Consider the following 18,155-nt stretch of genomic DNA (forward strand, 5'->3'; position numbering starts at 1 on the left):
TCGAAAGTGTGGTTTTGGAAAAGATCCGTATCAGTGAGAAATTTGCATTGCAACTTGACGAGTCTACTGATATCAGTGGACATGCTCAACTCTTGGCCAATGTGCGTTTTGTTGATGGTGATGCAATTAGAGAAAACTTCTTTTTTTGCAAGGCATTGCCAGAAAAAACAACAGGAGAAGAAATTTTTCGGGTCACATCAGAATACCTTGAACAAGGAGGACTTAAGTGGGAAAACTGCACAAGTGTCTGCACCGATGGAGCTGCAGCCATGGTCGGGCGCACCAAAGGCTTTGTAAGCAGAGTGAAGGAAAGAAATCCAGATGTGATTGTTACGCATTGTTTTTTACACCGTGAGGCCCTCGTAGCCAAGACTTTACCAGCAGACCTAGTTCATGTGTTGGATGATGTTGTGCGCATGGTAAACTTTGTAAAGTCACGACCCGTGAAAAGTCGCATATTTGCAGCTTTGTGTGAGGAGATGGGAGCGAAGCATAAAACCTTGCTGTTTCATACGGAGGTCCGGTGGTTGTCGCGTGGCAAGGTCTTGGTTCGTGTGTATGAGCTGCGGGAGGAACTTAAAGTATTTCTGACAAATGAGAGGTCAGATTACGCAAAGCTGCTTGCAAGTGATGAGTGGTGTGCAAGGCTGGCATACCTGGCAGATATATTTCATCATCTGAATGAACTGAACACACGAATGCAAGGCCGAAATGAAAACCTGCTTACAAGTACAGATAAAATAAATGGATTCCGTTCAAAGGTGCAACTCTGGCATCAACACATGGAAAGTGGCAATCTTGAAATGTTCACACTCACCAAGCAATGGCAAGGTGTTCACACTGCTGCACTGTGTGAGATAATAGTTAAACATTTAAAAACTCTCGAGGAGAAGTTGTCATTTTATTTCTCTTCAGTCTCCACTGAATGCCTTGACTGGGTTAGGGACCCTTATAGCTCAGCATCAGTTGGTGGAAAGGACATGACTTTACAGGAGCAGGAGGAACTAACTGAACTGAGACAAAATCGTGGTTTCAAGCTAAGATTTGCTGATCTACCTTTGGACAGTTTTTGGTTGGATACTGCCAAGGAGTTCCCCCTTCTGGCAAACAAAGCTATTTTGACATTGCTCCCATTTTCCACTACATATCTGTGTGAGATGAGCTTTTCAAGCATGATTGCTATAAAAACTAAATACAGAGAGAGACTGAGAGCTGTTGACGAAGAGCTACGTGTGTGTCTTTATTCGATTCCAGCCAGAATATCAGCTTTGTGTTCAGCCAAACAGGCCCAGGTTGCGCACTGAATAAAGTATTTTATAATTTTTCATATTTCTGTTTACTTACTATTTCATAATAAAGTAATTATAAAATACTTTCTTTGTGTTTATTTGATTCCTATTCAAGAGAATTACTTTATATATAGTCAATATAGGCACAGAGTTAAATTTTTTAACATTTTCTAATGGTGGTGTGCCTCGTGATTTTTTTCATGAAACAAGTGTGCCTTTGCCCAAAAAAAGGTTGAAAAACACTGCTCTAGAGTGAGGGGAAAGCATAGCAGGTGTCACACTGGTGTTCATATATCATGCTGATGGACGTGGTATTAAAGCAAAGATAGAACAGAGCAGGTCATATAAAACTTGGGGCCTAGTGGCTAGGGAGCTATTGGATCCCCCAACTTAGAACTTCCATGGGATGGGAGAATCCCCAGATAAGATAAAGCCAGGACAGCCAGCTCCTTCACAACATGTTTTAGTCCCTGGCATAGGAGGCATGTCAGGGATAAGGTAAGCTTAGCAGTTATAGTCAACCATAGCCAGCCAGCGGAGAGTAAAGCAGCCTTCAGCCTGGAATAGAACCAAGCATAGAGACAGTCCTAGTATCCGACAGCCACAGCCGTCTTCTTTGCAGCCTTATCTCTGCTACACCCAGCAGATGCTGGCCAGGACTGTAAATTTAGGTCCTTGTGGTGTGTTGAATTACATGGAAATAAAAACAAGTTACAAAGAGAGGCTAGAATTGCAATAGTGTTTAATATTCTGTTTCTCATATTAGTTTTTTCAGTGACTGAACAAATGACAAGAGAATTTCAGCTATCCTCAAATACCCAGACTGAAAGACTTAACACAGAGATTATCAATAGTTTATATAACAGTATTTCTATTAGCCCTGCACTACTATAGGTTATAGATGTTAACAAAAAAAGTAGCAGCTGATTTTTCCATCTATTTACAGTATTTTATAGAAATTATATATTCCACTTTATCCTGCATTGATATAGACAACTATTCTGCACATATGTACAGTTCTCCAACTCTCACATATTTCCTGAAAGGAAATGACTAGGAAGCATAAGCCAAATGGAACACCAGACCACAGTACAATGGCATTTACTTTCAATTATTTTGAATTATCTACGTGATAGCATATGGTGCCTTCATGTAACTTAAAATTAAGTTGAATTATTTTCTTAGTTATGTTCTGAGCTAAATAATGGCAGTCTTTTTTATATTTTATTTCTCTATTTATATTTTATTGAAATTGTCGCCCCCTCTCCCCTCCCAAAATAAGGGGGGGCAACAAAAGCAAAAAGAACAAAAAGGTAAAGGAGTGGAAAGGGAGGGAAAGGAAAAGCAGGACGGGGGCAGGGATTGGAAAGGAGAGCAACAGCTCAGTTTCCATCGGGTTTCTAAAAAGTCAGACCAAATCTTTTCAAATTTGTCTGAGGTCCCTCCTCTCCAAAACATTACCCGCTCGTTAGCTGCCAGGTCAGCAAAGTCTGTGTGCCAAGCTGCTACTCCTGGATGCAGTCTGCTCTTCCAGCTAAGCAGCATCACTCATTTGTCTACAAGCAGTGCTCTGGAGAGCCAAGTATTCTGTGAAGCTGGGATGTTTCCAAGATAATCGGCTATATCCCAAAACACAGCTCTTGGAAGTAAATTTTATGGAGGTATCCAATATCATATTAATCCTCCGGCCTTTTTGTAGCCAAAAGGATTGTATCCTGGGACAGCCCCAAAACATGTTAGCCTCTATGGCTCCGGGAGACAAGTATGGACAAAATATATATTTTTTCTGCCAAATCAGCCTTAATTGTAGATCAACAGTAGATTTTTTTTATCATTTGTAAGGCACTTCCCCATTGGCTAGAGTTCAAGGACATACACAAATCTAAATTATGGAGGGTCTTTTGGGCCAAGAACTCATAACAGTCTAAGCTACCTGGGCACTCCCAGTTAATGGAGTGATATTGGGGTGAGGTTTGTTTGCATAGCTCCAACAAATGTTGCTGCCACTGGCAAGCATGTAATATATTGAAATTAAATTTGCCAAAGACAGAACTACTACAGCAATGGTTCCATTCCTAAGAACTTGGCAGATCCCAAATAGTCTACACTTGTTTTTTAAAGGAATGCTTACTTCTTAAAGTTGCCGTAACTGGAAATATCCAAGTATCTTGGCACACCAGCAGACTACAAGTGCTATTAGGGAAAGTCAGCATTTTAAATAATGCACCATAAATATAGATACAGCGGGAATGGAAAGTCACCCTCGTGTTAATCGGGCTGCCAGGTTAGAAAGATACTTTGAATTTACAGTAATTCTATCACCCATGATGAATCAGTCAAATTTAATATTTTTCCAAACGAACATTTCCAGCTGTCAAGATATCAAAATTATTATTTTGTAGGATGATACTTATGTATTTTTAAGAACTAGCTCAAACTGAATTATTGAGCAATACTCTCTGCTAGTTCAGCTTCACTGAAGTCAATTTACCCTAGCAAAGAACTTGGCCCATAATCTTGACCTTTCATGACAATGTTTGTAAAATGTAATCGCCGAGGTTTAAAAATCTAGTGATTTCTCTACTCAGTCTTCCAGTTCCTCACTGAGTGAGCAGGTCGCGGCTGATCATGACAGGGTGCAAACAGAAATTCCCTTTTGTTTCTATATACTACAATAATGTAGTTACCACTGAAATAATTATACTAATAAATTAAAAATAACACTGATGCATTGTTAACGACATCTGAAGGGTGAAGCTGGAGTAACAAAATCCAAACTGGTAAGTTTTCCAACAACGGTATTTACACACACTTGGAAAAGTTAAGTCTATTCAACTTTCCAAATAGCAATCTTCCCTTCTTCCCTTCCAGAACCACTAAGAACATATCTGTCCTCTGCAGAGCACAATGCCTTCACTGTATCAGCATGGCCCACCAACTCCTTCTCCACAGTTTTCTTTTCAGCATCTATCACGTAGATCTTTCCCCTGGTTTTGCCCTGGGATATTCCTCTGCTGCCAATCCAGATCTGAAAAGCAGAATCAATTTTCAATGCATTACATTCCACTTCTGTTCGAAGATACAGCGTAAGCTGTTTCAGCAAAGGAGTTGTTTTATGTGCCCCCAAAGATACAGTCAGTGGTACTCTGGTCAGGTTTGAAAACGGTAATACCCAAGATCTCTCAAAGCTACTTGTTGGAGCCAATGGTTTGTAGGTTTCTATACAGGATGTATAGCCACTATTACATTTTTAATAAGGGTTGGTAACTAGAAAGAAGCATATTTAAGAATGACAAAATGGGCAAAATTCTTTGTCTTTGCTTCCTTGCTAAAATAAGGAAATCATATAGTAAATTGTCTGATTTTAATTAAATGAATTTAGAAGTAAGCCTGTAGCAGACAGCTGTAACACTATCATCTTCTGTCGTTGCCAGGCAGCCACTTCAGTCTGGCCCAGCCTGGCAACTCCAGTAAATGCTGTTTCGTTTTTACAGCAGGGATATGTGGGTATTATAGCTCTGACCACTGACTCTGTCCTATCCTAGGGGAGAAAGAGCCAAGCTGCTGCATCGCTGGCAGGCTTAAAGACAGGAGTATTGAATGTTCAAACTGGGGAGGTGGGAAGCTCAGGAACGTTTGCTGATTTTTCCTTTTTTGTATAAGGGAGTTGGACAATAATGTTACGTACGGTGTTACTGGGCTATGAATGAGTGGAGGGGAAGAGGGATGATGCTGCAGATGGAGCAGAAGAGGGCTCTGGGTTTCTGAGTAATCCTTTAATTTACAGGCTGGTTGGGGGTATCCCAGAGCTTGTGGGGTTCTGTTTCTATAGCACCTTTCTCTGTTTTCCTGTTAGGTCCTGGCTCACCAACCTAGCCCCAGTGGCAGAGTAGCTTCCCAACTCCACAGGGTGCTTTATGAAGTGATTGTACATTTCGGGGGAGACGGGCTGGGGAGTCTGACTGGGATTATTTCAGAAGGGTCTGGAGTTACTGTCAGCATCTCATTGTGGAATATTTTTGCTGTTATTTATGGAAATGACCTTTGCCCCTTACCAAATGGTGCCCTCACTCGCAGCAGCCGCAGAGCTCTGAAAGTGACTGGTATATTGTGACTGAGAGGGCTGAGTGACACGCCCAGAAGATGGGGATATGGGGAACTGCTCGGGTCCTTTAACCCTGTTAGGGTGGGCACATGATGATTAGATAGGAAGAGACCATCTTCCAGACACAGGCCAGCTAATCAGCATTTATTATTTTTCCACTAGTCTTTCCTTGGGCTTTATCATTGGAGCATAAGGCATTAAATGTCAGGGGACCTAATCTTTAGTTCATACTGTTTAGTGAAAAGGTCAGTGACTAATAAAGTCATCATGCATTTAATCATGGATGAGGCTTCTGGCCTTGCTTGTATGTTTGAATACTAGATGGTCAATTATGTTGGGCTGCTATTAGCTCAGGGCTACTCATGTCTCAGACCAATGTGCGTGGCAAGCCCACAATAAAACAACTCAACTGATGACAGTGCTGTAAACACAAACTGCATTACACCTAGGAAATGGCCAACAAATAAAAATATTAAATTAACAGAAAGTATTCTACCTGATTTTTTACTTTCATCATACAAGTAATCTCAGAACAGTCTTGAAGATGAATCTTTTGAGGCGTTCTGGAGAGATCTGTTGCATTCCAAATATACAGGTCACTACTTCCTGAACATGACGTCCATACTTGGTCCCCCTAAAGCACAGAAAGAATCTGACCAATCTTACCAATGTACTCACAAACATAGCCTAAGAAATAATTGTACAGCACTGTTTATAAAGCAGAGACTTCCTACAAGACAAATTACCAGCCTAAATTTAATACCTCAGGAAACAGCTGGAAACAGAGAAAATACGAACAAACATCCTTCGGATTCTCTTCAATTTTCATTTCTTGCCGAGCAGACCCATTAGTTGTCGCTACGAGTATACCACTTCTTGTACCTTCAATAGTAAAAATATGAGGTTAGTAGTCGAAGTACTGACTTCTTATTTCCCAACAAAACCGTGGAAAGCTAGGCAGGAGTAAATGTGTACATGCAGAACTATGGGGTCACCAGTAGTATCTTTCCTAAAACACACAATGAAAACTATACATGGTATTCTCTATTCCCAACTGACTTCTCACAGTGTACATACTTATATCTATTCTGCAATTACAAGCATGCCTGTTGGTACTCTAGGTGCTAATAGAAGAGGAAAAGAGAACGTACTTAAATTTTCATATCACTATTTGGTTCTCAGCGTGCATAAGTATTTGCTGCTATAGATCTAGGACAGAGATTTTCTGTACTACAGAAGTTGTAGGGTGGATTTCTGGCCCCAATGAAAATAATGGGAGTGTTACCACTGACTGCACATCGGGCCAGGATTTTACCCATACTCTTTAGTAGCTTTTTTGTCACTCAATGTGCATACTTGATATAGAGTGGATCCTAGCTCTATGGTAGCATTGAGTGTTAAAGCAATGTTGGATGGATAAGCCTTAGGTTTCTTGAACCAACCTGTACTTGGAAAAGATGCCTTATTGATGACCTTTTACTCTGGCACTGAAACCTTAGGATATCCTACTCGGCTCCTACACACAGGATGGCAGAACACTTGGAAGTAGTTAAAGGTGACTGCCAAGACTATCAAGTTGGACCTGTGCCATAACAGGTGGCTCAAACACAGATCCACAACTTCCAATACTATTACCGCTGGACCCCATAGACTTAAAAGAACTTCTCTTTTAAGGGTTCCCATGGCAATTTACAGGCATCTTCGGGTGAGACCAGACAAAGCCTGATGCTTCTAGATGTCACATCCTGCAGTGAATGCAACATCCCTGAACAGATGTTCAAAGCAGATGAGACATGGCCATCCAAAGGCAACTCACATCCTCCCATGCAGTAACCCAGCAATTTTGTCCTATGTGGGACTGCTTGCTATCACAAGAGGATATCTGTAAGACCCTGACCAGGCAAAATGCTTAATTTAAAGCACAACAATAGTCCCAACAAACTCAATAGGACTACTCTATGCTATTCAAACAGCCTGAATGGAGATGGGTGGATGAAGAGAACTGGTTAATCATACAAAAATAAAAGAAGTGGCATGAAATTGTACTGTTCTTTACATTAAAGTGACATAACATGCAAAAACTTATTTAAAAAAAAATTCCAATATCTGAGGCATGAAGAACTTACAGCACCAAAGACGGTTGTCATGGAGTTTGACAGAAAAAAGATCTTTGCAGGGCAGTTGAAGTCTACGGTTTACTTTCAAAGTGCTAATGTTCCAAGCAATCACTGTCCCATCTAAACTGCATGAATATGCTTCGCTGTTGATGTAAAAAAGCAAAATTAAAGATAGCATGGTGTTATAGATCTCCCACCACAACAAACGTTAATGCCAAGTCAAAGCTGAGCTCTTTACTTCCAAGAGTAGTAGAAATATTAGATTAAAATACATCAATGAGCCACAACGGAGTGTGCATTAAAGTCTATAGGACAGTAGCACAGGAGTAGTTCCCAAGCGCCAGGGCAGCATGCTGGAAGGGAATCACAGCAGGTGGCAGGGAGAGGGTGGCTTTGGCAGCAGAAGTTAGGTTTGGCATGTGCACTTCTGCATTGTGAATTTTAAAAAGAATCATACGATGTATTTGAACTTATTTTTCTTGTTCCGTTCACTTTTGTATAAAGAAAAATAAATCCAGAACTGGGTTGTAAAAGTATGATGAATCTATTGTGTGGACAAAGCAAAAATGGAATGATCTTTAAGAGGCTTTGGTGTGCAATTTATCACTGGTTGCCTGCACTTTGGTCTCATCTCTGTCTCAGGAAAGCAGAACTATTTTGGAAATAAGGTGTCATTGTGAAACTGGTCACATCAGCTACATTGGGCTGCCTATATAGAAGGTTAAATATAGTATCTTGTAGTTGACTGTTTTATATGGACCCTTACATTTAATTGCATGATTTCTCTTAAGGTTAAAATTTAGTCTAGATGTTGATTAGCGATTAGAGGAAATAAACACATTAATATTAGAGAGAATTTTAAACAAGATACACATTTGTCCAGCTTCAGAAGCTCTCGTACCAAGAATGCCTCCCACGTTAGCTTGTATGTATATTTAAAAAAATGGAACTTTGTAATCAAATTTACCTGGATACACTGTTCCTGTTCTCTACAATGATGTCCATAACATGAGAGCGGTGGTCAGTTAGTTGCTTATTGCAAGACATACTATGGGTGTTGATTATGTAAATAATGGCATCTTGAGAACCGATCCATACTTGGCTCTGCTCTACCATTACCATACAAGTCTAGAGGGGGAAAAAGTGCAAGATTTCTTTTAAAAGTTCAGTACAGAAGGCTATCACTCTTGAAAGAAGTACACAAACATGTTATACCAGTGGTTCTCGACCTTTCCAGACTACTGTACCCCTTTCAAGAGTCTGATTTGTCTTGCATACCCCCAAATTTCACCTCACTTACAAACTACTTGCTTACAAAATCAGACAAAAATACAGAAGTGTCACAGCACACTGTTACTGAAAAATTGCTGACTATCATTTTTACCATAATTATAAAATAAATGACTTGGAATATAAATATTGTACTTACATTTCAGTCTATAGTATATAAAACAATATAAACAATCCATTGTCTGTAGGAAGTTTAGTTTGTACCGACTTTGCTAGTGCTTTTTATGTAGCGTGTTGTAAAACTAGGCAAATAACTAGACGAGTTGATGTACCCCTGGAAGTCCTCTGCGTATCCCCAGAGGTACACGTACCCCTGGTTGAGAGCCACTGTGTTATACAAAGAGAGTTTTTCCTAGTGGCTAAAGTCAGAGCAAGAATCAAGATTCCTCAGTTCTTTCTTGGCTCTGTCACTACAAGGCTGTATGACTGAAGATAAGTGATGTCATCGCTATGGCTCAGTTTATCTTTCAAAGAAGTAGGCTTAATAATACTTACTGATACCTATCTCAAATGAGTGGTTTGGGGCTTAAAATATAATGTAAAACTCTGAGATCTTCAAATGAAAAACACTACAGAAGCTCAAAGTATTACACATTTCTTTCCTACATAACAGAGACGCACTTCCATTTGTATAAAATGTATTTCTCTCTTCAATTAGAAGAAGTGAAACATTCGTTTAATTTTTGAACTAGAAATAGCAGCAGCAGTATTTTAAACACAGGATGTTCTGAAATAATGTACTTCTTATTTCCCACATTAATACCCACTCCATCTCAAAAGATCTCAGCCATTCACAACCTCTTAATAACTCGCTCCCCTCCAGCTCCTGGATCCCTTCATCAGATACTGCCTCTGCAGCTGTTCTTTCTGAGGGAGGCCTCTCCTCTTTTCACACACACCATCCTTGGTCAGACTGTGGTGTGCTTCTCCACTCCCATTCTTGCCAGTTTCGGCCCCTCCCACCTCCCCATTCCCAGGCTTTCCTTTCTTTTGAACAGCAATGCATCTGCACCTTCTCTGCCCGCTTCACGCTGCTGTCATTTACCATTCACCCAACTCCTCGCATCATCCTTCCTTTCGATGAAGTCTCCTGACGCTCTCTCTTCTTCTCCTTGCTATCTCCCACTCATCCTTGGTGACATCAAATTCCATGCTGATGACTCACATGACCTCTTAGCTGTACCTCACCTCTTCCTTTGATCGGCAGTTCTGGATCAACTCTCCCAGTCACGAGGGCTCTTCGCTTGACTTGGTCTTCACCAAGCAATGCTCTCTCTAGTCTCTCTATTGAGGAGTTCCCCCTCTCAGACCATCGCCTGGTTTCTTTCCACATCGCCCATCAGCTCCCCAGGCACCCTTTCTGTGTCTTGCAGCCCGTCAGCATTGATGACTTCTTGTCTGGTCTCAGCCCTCTCTTACTTTAGTTCCATTGATAGTTGTTGACTCCCTCCAAGCTTCACTCTCCTCCAGTTTCAACTCTTTTGCCCCCTCCCATCTCCCACCCTGCCAACACCCCAGCCCTGGCTTATCCTCAACATCTGCTTCCTCTGCTCCTGGTCTCGCACAGCGGAGCGTCTCTGATGGAAATCCCATGACCCGGCTGCCTTCCTCAACTCTATATTTGTTCTCTTCTCCTTCACTTCTCCCATCTTCCTAGTTCAGTGGTTTTCAACCTTTTTTCATTTGAAGACCCCTACAAATCTTGAATAGAGGCACAGACCCCTTTGGAAATCTTAGGCATAGTTTGCGGACCTCCAGGGGTCTGCGGACGATGGGTTGAAAACCATCGTTATAGTTAAACCGCTCTACTTCTCCAACTTAACGGAGTACCAGGCCTGCAAGCTCAGCTGTCTTTTTGCCATGTTTGACTCACTCCTCAAACCCACTCCACCTCTTGCCTCCACTTCTCTCTCCACCTACTCTCTTCCCCTCCCTTACTCTTCTCCTTAACCTTGCGCTAGCCTCTGGCTCTTTCCCCTCACAATACAAGCAATGATCTCGTCTCTATTATTTTAAAAAGCCCACCCTTGAGCCCACTGTATCTCCCTTCTTCCTTTCATCTGTAAGATTGCTGAATGCACTGTTTATAATCTGGAGTTCCTCTCCTCCAATTCCATCCTAGACCCTCTCCAATCAGGGTTCTGCCCTTTGCACACCACTGAAACTGCTTGCCAAAGTCTCTAATAATCTTTTCCAAGACAAAGCTCAGAACTAGAATGCCATCCTCATCCTCCTTGGCCTGTCAGCCACCTTTGACACAATCGACCATGCTCCTCTTCTTGAAATCTTGTCCTTCCTTGGCTTCCGTGACGCTCTCCTCACCTCTCAACACGCTCCTTCAGCGTGTCCTTCTAAGGATTCTCCTCATCAACCCCTCCCCCTTTCTGTCCTTGGTCCTCTTCTCTTCTCCCTCTGTACCTTATCTCGGGGTAACCTCATCCAGAAACTCAAATTCAACTACTGACTTTATGCTGATGATTTACACATCTACCTCTTTACCCCAGACCTGTCTCCTTTCCAAACTAAAATCTTGACCTCTCTCGCTGACATCTCCTCATGGATGTCTAGCCAACAGCTCAAGATCAACATGACTCAAAACAGAGCTCCTAATCTTCTACTCCCCACCCCTTTCTCAATCACTGCGAACACCCCCTCCCCTCCCCTTCCTTCCGCCAACCTGCCTGTCACACAGGCTCGTAGCCAGGGTGTCTTCTTCAACTCTGACTTCTCTCTAGGTCCTCATGCCCAGGCTATGTCTAAATCCTGACGTCTCCTTCTGCATAACATCTCTAAGACGCAGCCTTTCCTAACCATGCACACAGCTAAAACACTCATCCAGGCTCTCAATATCTCACATCTATATTACTTCAACTTCCTTCTCTCTGGACTTGACCATGCAGTCTTGCCCCACTCAGACCCATTCAGAATGCTGCTGTGAAGATCATTCTCCTAGCTTGTCACTTTGACCATGTTATCTCTCTTACTGCTTCCTCCACTGACTCCCTCTTCTCTATCACCTCATACTAAGCTGTCTTCTCTTTCAAGGCCCTTCCCAGCCTATCCCTACCCATCACCTCTCTTTCACTATCATAGATTCAGAGTATCAGGGTTGGAAGGGACCTCAGGAGGTTAATTCCCACTTCCAATCAGCCCACGATACCAGCCTCCATTGCCCACTTTTTAAATATCCAAACAAACATATCTGTGCTTTTGCTTGTGCTGCCCCTCACTTGAGAGAAGCTCCCTGTAAACCTCCACAAAGCTACCTCATTATCCACCTTCAAAACCCTCCTTAAAAGTCTCCTTTGCCATAATGCCTTTAACTGGTAGGCTGCTGGTGGATTGAGACTACTGTCTATCACGCTGACCAATATTGTCCCATTGTTTCCTTGTACTCCCCCCAATCTGTCTGTATCTACCTGTTGTAGCTTGTTTTATACTTTGATTGTAAGCTCTTTGGGACAGGGACCATCTTTTTGCTCTGTATTTGTACAATGTTTGGCACAGCAGGGTCCCTGATACATGACCAGGGCTCCTAAGCACTATGGGAATACAAATAATTAACAACAACAAGGCTAGTCTCACTCACCAGTTTAGAGCTGCCCACTTTAAAACAGTGTTGCTGAATAGTCCAGGTAGATGCATCAAACACAATCACCTTCCCCTCACCTAAAGCACACCATAACTTTGGACGGGCATCTTCAATTCTATCTCCTGCATCGAGGTGCCCTATTATTGGGGGGGAAAGAGGAATAAACAGTACTCTTAGCTACATTTGGAGACGTTATTAAGCAGTATATCTTCCTGGTGGAACACGATATCAGTGCCCCAGAACCTACATTAGGTAACTACCGAGTTGCAACCACTACATATCATGCTGATTATAATCATCCCACTGTACCTTGTGCTCCTCTATGTCTGTTTATTGAGTCCACCTGTTGTTTTGCATCTCAGACTTGTAAGATCTTCAGAGCATGGATCATCTTTTTGCTGTATATTTGTAACATGCCTAGCATGCTAGAGCCCCGATCCCCAACTGGGGCATCTGGGTGCTACTGCAATATACTTAACAGATAATACACTGGCTGGCTATTGGGTTTTGGGTAAAATGTAAGGTGTTATGTTTTGACCTACAAACCTCTAAAAGGCCTGGGAGCCACCTACTTGCAAGAATGCTTCTTTCCTTGCACTGGACTGCCACATCTGCAGGCAAAAGCAGCTCCAGCTGGAACCCCCTCAGTATAAAACAGAGGGTGCCCTTAACTTCGGAACGTATTCTCCCTTCTGGTTTCAAATAGCCTGAGTTTGCTGACTCTCAGGACATGCTGCAAGGCCCATTAACCAGACTTTAGGGGCTGTGCGCTTCACAGAGGCTAGGATTTGTGGGAAAGGTGGAGTATAACCTGGGTATGAATTCATCTTTGATTGAGTTGTTTTCTGGGTTTCTTTCATCAAGAATGAGAAGAAGGTGCTGATTTAGTCTTTTAGGAGGACTGTATTTTTAAATTTGTGGCTATTGTGTTTAGAGGTCGGGGGATAGGTACTTTTTTATTATACGCAGAGCTGGTTGCACCACCTATTATTAAGGTTGCTTGACCCTTCCTATTACAAAACACTCTTTCAGTTGCTCATAACTTTGCCAAACTGTTTGGGCTGAAATTTGCCGTGCTGGGTGCCTGCCTCAGGCTGAATGTTTCTGAAAAAATTCAGCCAAAATGGTACAGCCATTTCCAAGAATGAGGTTAAGGAAAAATCGGTTTTATCCATGCTTAAAAATTCTGGTGACCTTTTCTTTGAAAAGCTCTACTGCCTCCATGCTTTGGAGCAGTAAGTTGAAATGTGGCAAGAGGTGGCCTTTCGGTCTAGGATGTGCCTTTTGCTTCCCATGAAAATTCATCCAAATTTGGCCAAGTTATAAAATATGCTCAGTGAGACTTAAAATTTTAGCAGTTAAATTCCATAAATATGCTGTCCTGCCTGGGGCTGAGCAGGACTCTTCCTGCAATTACAGCTGTGAACAGCTGCAGGCAGTGTTGGGTCTGAGCACCAGAACTAAGAAAAGACGACAGTCTCTCCTGCGTTCCCACTGACCCCTCTGCTGGGCTCAAGAAGCCTAGAGGAAGAAGATGCCTGATCTGAATACAGAAAGGCCAAAAGGCAGACCTGTAGGGAGAGGGAAACTGGGATTGGGAGTGGAGGGAGACAATGGGAGTAGGGTGGGGTGCCCAAGCCTGGAACTATGAGCCAGAGGGTGGGGAGAAAGGCTGAGGCTATGTGACTAAGGGTGTCTGGATAGTAATGCAAACCGAAGTGCTGCGATGTAACTCCCTGTGTGGGTGCAAACTAAAAAGTTCCTAGTTCATGTTAACATTGTCCTCTTCAAACAGGAATATGTTAACACGAACTAGGAAACTTTGAGTTCACACCCATATGACCCACACAGGAGTTACAGCACAGCACTTTGGTTTGCACTGCTAGTCACACTGTGGGGAAGGGCAAGCAAGCCCTGAGATTGGATGAGGAGCTGGGGGAGTTTGGGACTGGCTGTGCAAAGAGACTGGGAGAGCGAGCCAGAGGGGAGATGGGTATGGGATACTGAGATTGGATTAGGACCCCAGGGAGGGGGGCCACTGGGGGCCACAGTGGGGAAGAGAGAGACAAATTGGAAGAGGAGCTGGGAAGAGGGAACTGGGACTGGGGGGAGGAGGAGACTGGGACGGTCTACATGAGAAGAATGGGACTGGGACAAGGTGCCAGGAGAGGGGAGAGGAGTGGGACAATTTGGAGGAGACATGGCAGAAGGGTTCACACTTCAGAAGAGTCTGGGCCCTCAAATACACTTCCCTGCTCCAGAGACAGGATTGGAACCCAAGATTCCCGAGTCTTACCATGCCTCTGCTGTCAGCCAATATTTGTGAAATCCACTAGCAAAATGTTGCTCATCCCCCTCTAGTGCTTGTCCATATGGAGAATGACAACTTACTACTGTTATCGGTTACTCTATTAGCTCAAGTGGCAGAAATTTGGGTGGTGAAACTAAAAGTCCCAACCCTTCTGATGACCAATGTAGGTGTCAATATGATGCCATATGATGGAATTTTGGGTTTTTTCAGTTTGCTTTTTAAAAAAAAAAAAAAAGCAAGAAATTGGATATAAAAAACTACATTAAAATGTTATTAAGGTTACAACATTAAGCACTCAACAGTTAGTACACGCCAGAATTAAGGCTGCCAGTTGCTGTCCCACTTGTGCATAATGATACAGTCTTTAATTATAAGATCAGATACTATTTTTTCCCCCACAAGACTCTTGCCTCCTTCAATGCACAAACAGACCTGTTCTGGGGATGAATAAGGTTTATATAGCTTTCTGTTGCATTTGTTGCAGAAGTTGGAAGGTGTGTAGTGAACAAGGCAGGGGATTGCAGGAAGAGAATGAATGGCCTCGTGTTTCAGGCAGTTGAATAGTGCACTGGAGTATGGGTTTCTATCCCTGACTCAGCCACAGAGTTGTGTGCGATGCTAGTCAAGTCATTTAAACCAAACTTTTCATTGGTGATCACGAACTGTGTGTTACTCATTTTCTGTAGGCCTGACTTGAGACACTGGGATCTGATGGGATATTAATTGGTGTCCACTACATTCCACCAAATCATACCATATGTATACATCTGTCTATAATGCGTAGGGGAAAAATCTGCATGATCATGGGGGACTTCAATTTGAGTGACATATACTGGAGGTCTCATGCTGCCAGTACTAAAATATCATGGGAATTTCTACATATTATAGGTGACCATTTCCTAACTCAAAAAGTGTGCCAACACAGAGGAATTCGATATTAGACTCATCATGGCAGATAAAGAGGAACTAAATACAGAACTAAAAAAATCAATGGTAGTGTAGGTACATGATCATGACTTGATCACATTTATAATGTGCAAACAGAATAAAATCCAGACCAATAATATATATATTTGGTGCTTTAATAGGGCCAATTTCACAAAACTGAAAACAATTATGAGCCAAATCAGCTGAGAGAAAGAATTTAAATAAGAAAAAAACATGAATGATATTGTGGCAAATGGCCGACGCTAATGTGGTGGGTCCCACGCTTTTTCTTAGTATGGTGGATCAGAGTGCCACCCATTGCCCCTATTCTTGGGCGTTGTGGGCTCCGCTCGTGCCCCGGTGTTGGAGGAAGAGGAGCGGGGAAGGGAAGGGAAGGGACTCCGGTCCACCTCCTACTCTGGGTCCCAGCCCCTTCAGCTTTGCAGGCTGCTTACCCTCTTTCTCCTTGGGTAGCGTTTCCCTCGGTCCTCTGTGCCGGTACCCTTCCCCTGGTACTGTGGTCTTCTGGTTAACAGCAGTACTCCTCCAACTCTAGTCAACTCTCCTTCCCCTCCTCCCTATCTGACTGAAGCAAGGGGGGTTTATTAGATCTCTGGCGGGGCCTTAATTTGCCCCAGGTGCTCCAATTAACCTATAGTAACCTTTCCCCAGTCCACAGGGAATAAGGCCTTAATCATCCTGGGGCTTATATACCTCCCATCTACCACTCTCCTGCCATCTACAACACCAGGGAGAGGATGTTGGCGGGGAGGGGCTGCGACTGTGGGGCCTGTTTTCGTTCTTTCATCCATTCACGTATCCGGGCACAGTTCCTTTGCACAGCGTCCACTGGCTCCTTGGATGCTTTTGAGGAGCAGTGGGCGCTGTCCGAGATTCTCTGCTCGGTGTCCCCTTCCAGTTCCCTAGTTATGGCCCTTTGACCCCCACACCCATCCGTTTTTTTCCTTCGTTGTCCCATGACTTTAGTTGAGGTCTGGGCTCAGTAGCTCCTCCGCAGGCTGGGGGAGGGGCCTTTAGCTGTGGGCAGGCTTCCGCCCGCCCACTTCCCAGTACCCAATAGAACCACTCTCCTGCCATCTACAACACCAGGGAGAGGATGTTGGCTGAGGGGGTTCTTTGAGACAGTGGGGCCTATTTCCGGTCCTCCCTCCATTCACGCATCCGGGCAGAGTTCCTCTGGGTGGCATCCGCTGGCTTCCTTAACACCTTTGAGGAGCAGTGGGCTCTGTTCGGGGTTCTCTGCTCGGTGTCCCCTTCGGGTTCCCTTCGTTTGACCCTTTGACATTCACACCTGCCCCTGTTACCTTTTTGGTTGTCCCCCGTAATTATTTGAGTTCCTGGACCTTGTGGATCCTCCCCGAAGGCTGAGGGAAGAGTCCTTTAGCAACGGGCGGGCGCACCCAGAACCCAAGAGAATCATTTCCCTGCTGCTCTCTGGCCCTGCTGTCTCACAATATATGGAAATTGTTTAAGAACACTTTACTAGATACTCAAAAAGCCACAGTCCCACAATTGAGGAATAAGATCTTCCTGGTTTAAAACAAGAAAAAGAAAAAGAAAAACACCTGGCTTTGAGGAGAAGTGAAACCCTCTATTAAAAAATTCTCTCTCTCAGGAGGATGTTAAGTTAGACATTTCTAAATCTGCAGGTCCAGAGTTTTAAAAAGAGCTATCTGAGAAGCTTGCTAAACCGTTAACATGGATTTTAAATGTCTTGGAACACTGGGGAAATTCCAGAAGCCTGGAAAAAAGCAAATGTTGTGCCAATATTTAAAAAGGTTAAATAGGATGACCTGGAATCATTACAAGTTTGTCAGGCTGACATGCAAGATAATGGAGCAGCCAATACAGGACTCGGTTAATATAGAATTAAAGGAGGGTAATATAAATAATGCCAATCAACCTGGGTTTAAGGAAAATAGATCCTGTCAAATTAACTTGATATCTTTTTTTTTTTTTAAAATAAGATTACAGTTTTGGTTGATACAAATAATAGTGGTGATGTACTAGATTTAGATTTCTGTAGGGCATTTTACTTGGTTCTGCATGACAGTTTGATTAAACAACTAAAACGACATAGTTAACCTGGCACACATTAAATGGATTAAAAACTGGTTAACTGATAGGTTTCAAAATGTAATTGTAAATGGGGAATCGTTATTGACTAGGTGTGTTCCTAATGGGGTCCTGCAGGGATCAGTTCTTGGCCCTACACTATTTAACATTTTTGTCAATGACCTGGAACAAACATAAAATCATCACTAATAAAGTTTGCAGATGACAAAAACTGGGGGAAGTGAGAAATAAGGAAGAGGACAGGACACTGATACCAATCTGGATTGCTTGGTAACATAGGCGCAAACAAACAATATGCATTTTAACATGGCCAAATGTAAATATATACATCTAGGAACGAAGAATGTAGGTCATATTTACAGGAAGGGAAACTCTGTCCTGGGAAGCAGTGACTCTGAAAAAATATAGGTGAATTAACTGAACATGA

The 18,155-nt window shown here is 42.8% G+C and overlaps 1 protein-coding gene across 1 annotated transcript in view; it reads right to left on the reverse strand.

Annotated features, from left to right (window-relative positions):
- Positions 1-4,116: 4,116 nt before the first annotated feature.
- DENND3 (DENN domain containing 3) overlaps positions 4,117-18,155 on the reverse strand; it is a 78,614-nt gene continuing 64,575 nt past the window's right edge. Inside the window, 6 exon segments of the mRNA XM_065399595.1 lie at positions 4,117-4,317; positions 5,891-6,028; positions 6,158-6,276; positions 7,521-7,654; positions 8,479-8,639; positions 12,391-12,530. Of these exon segments, the coding sequence (XP_065255667.1) occupies positions 4,117-4,317; positions 5,891-6,028; positions 6,158-6,276; positions 7,521-7,654; positions 8,479-8,639; positions 12,391-12,530 (893 nt within the window).

The sequence above is a fragment of the Emys orbicularis genome, chromosome 2 (genome assembly GCF_028017835.1).
Source record: "Emys orbicularis isolate rEmyOrb1 chromosome 2, rEmyOrb1.hap1, whole genome shotgun sequence".
Taxonomy (NCBI): Eukaryota; Metazoa; Chordata; order Testudines; family Emydidae; genus Emys; species Emys orbicularis.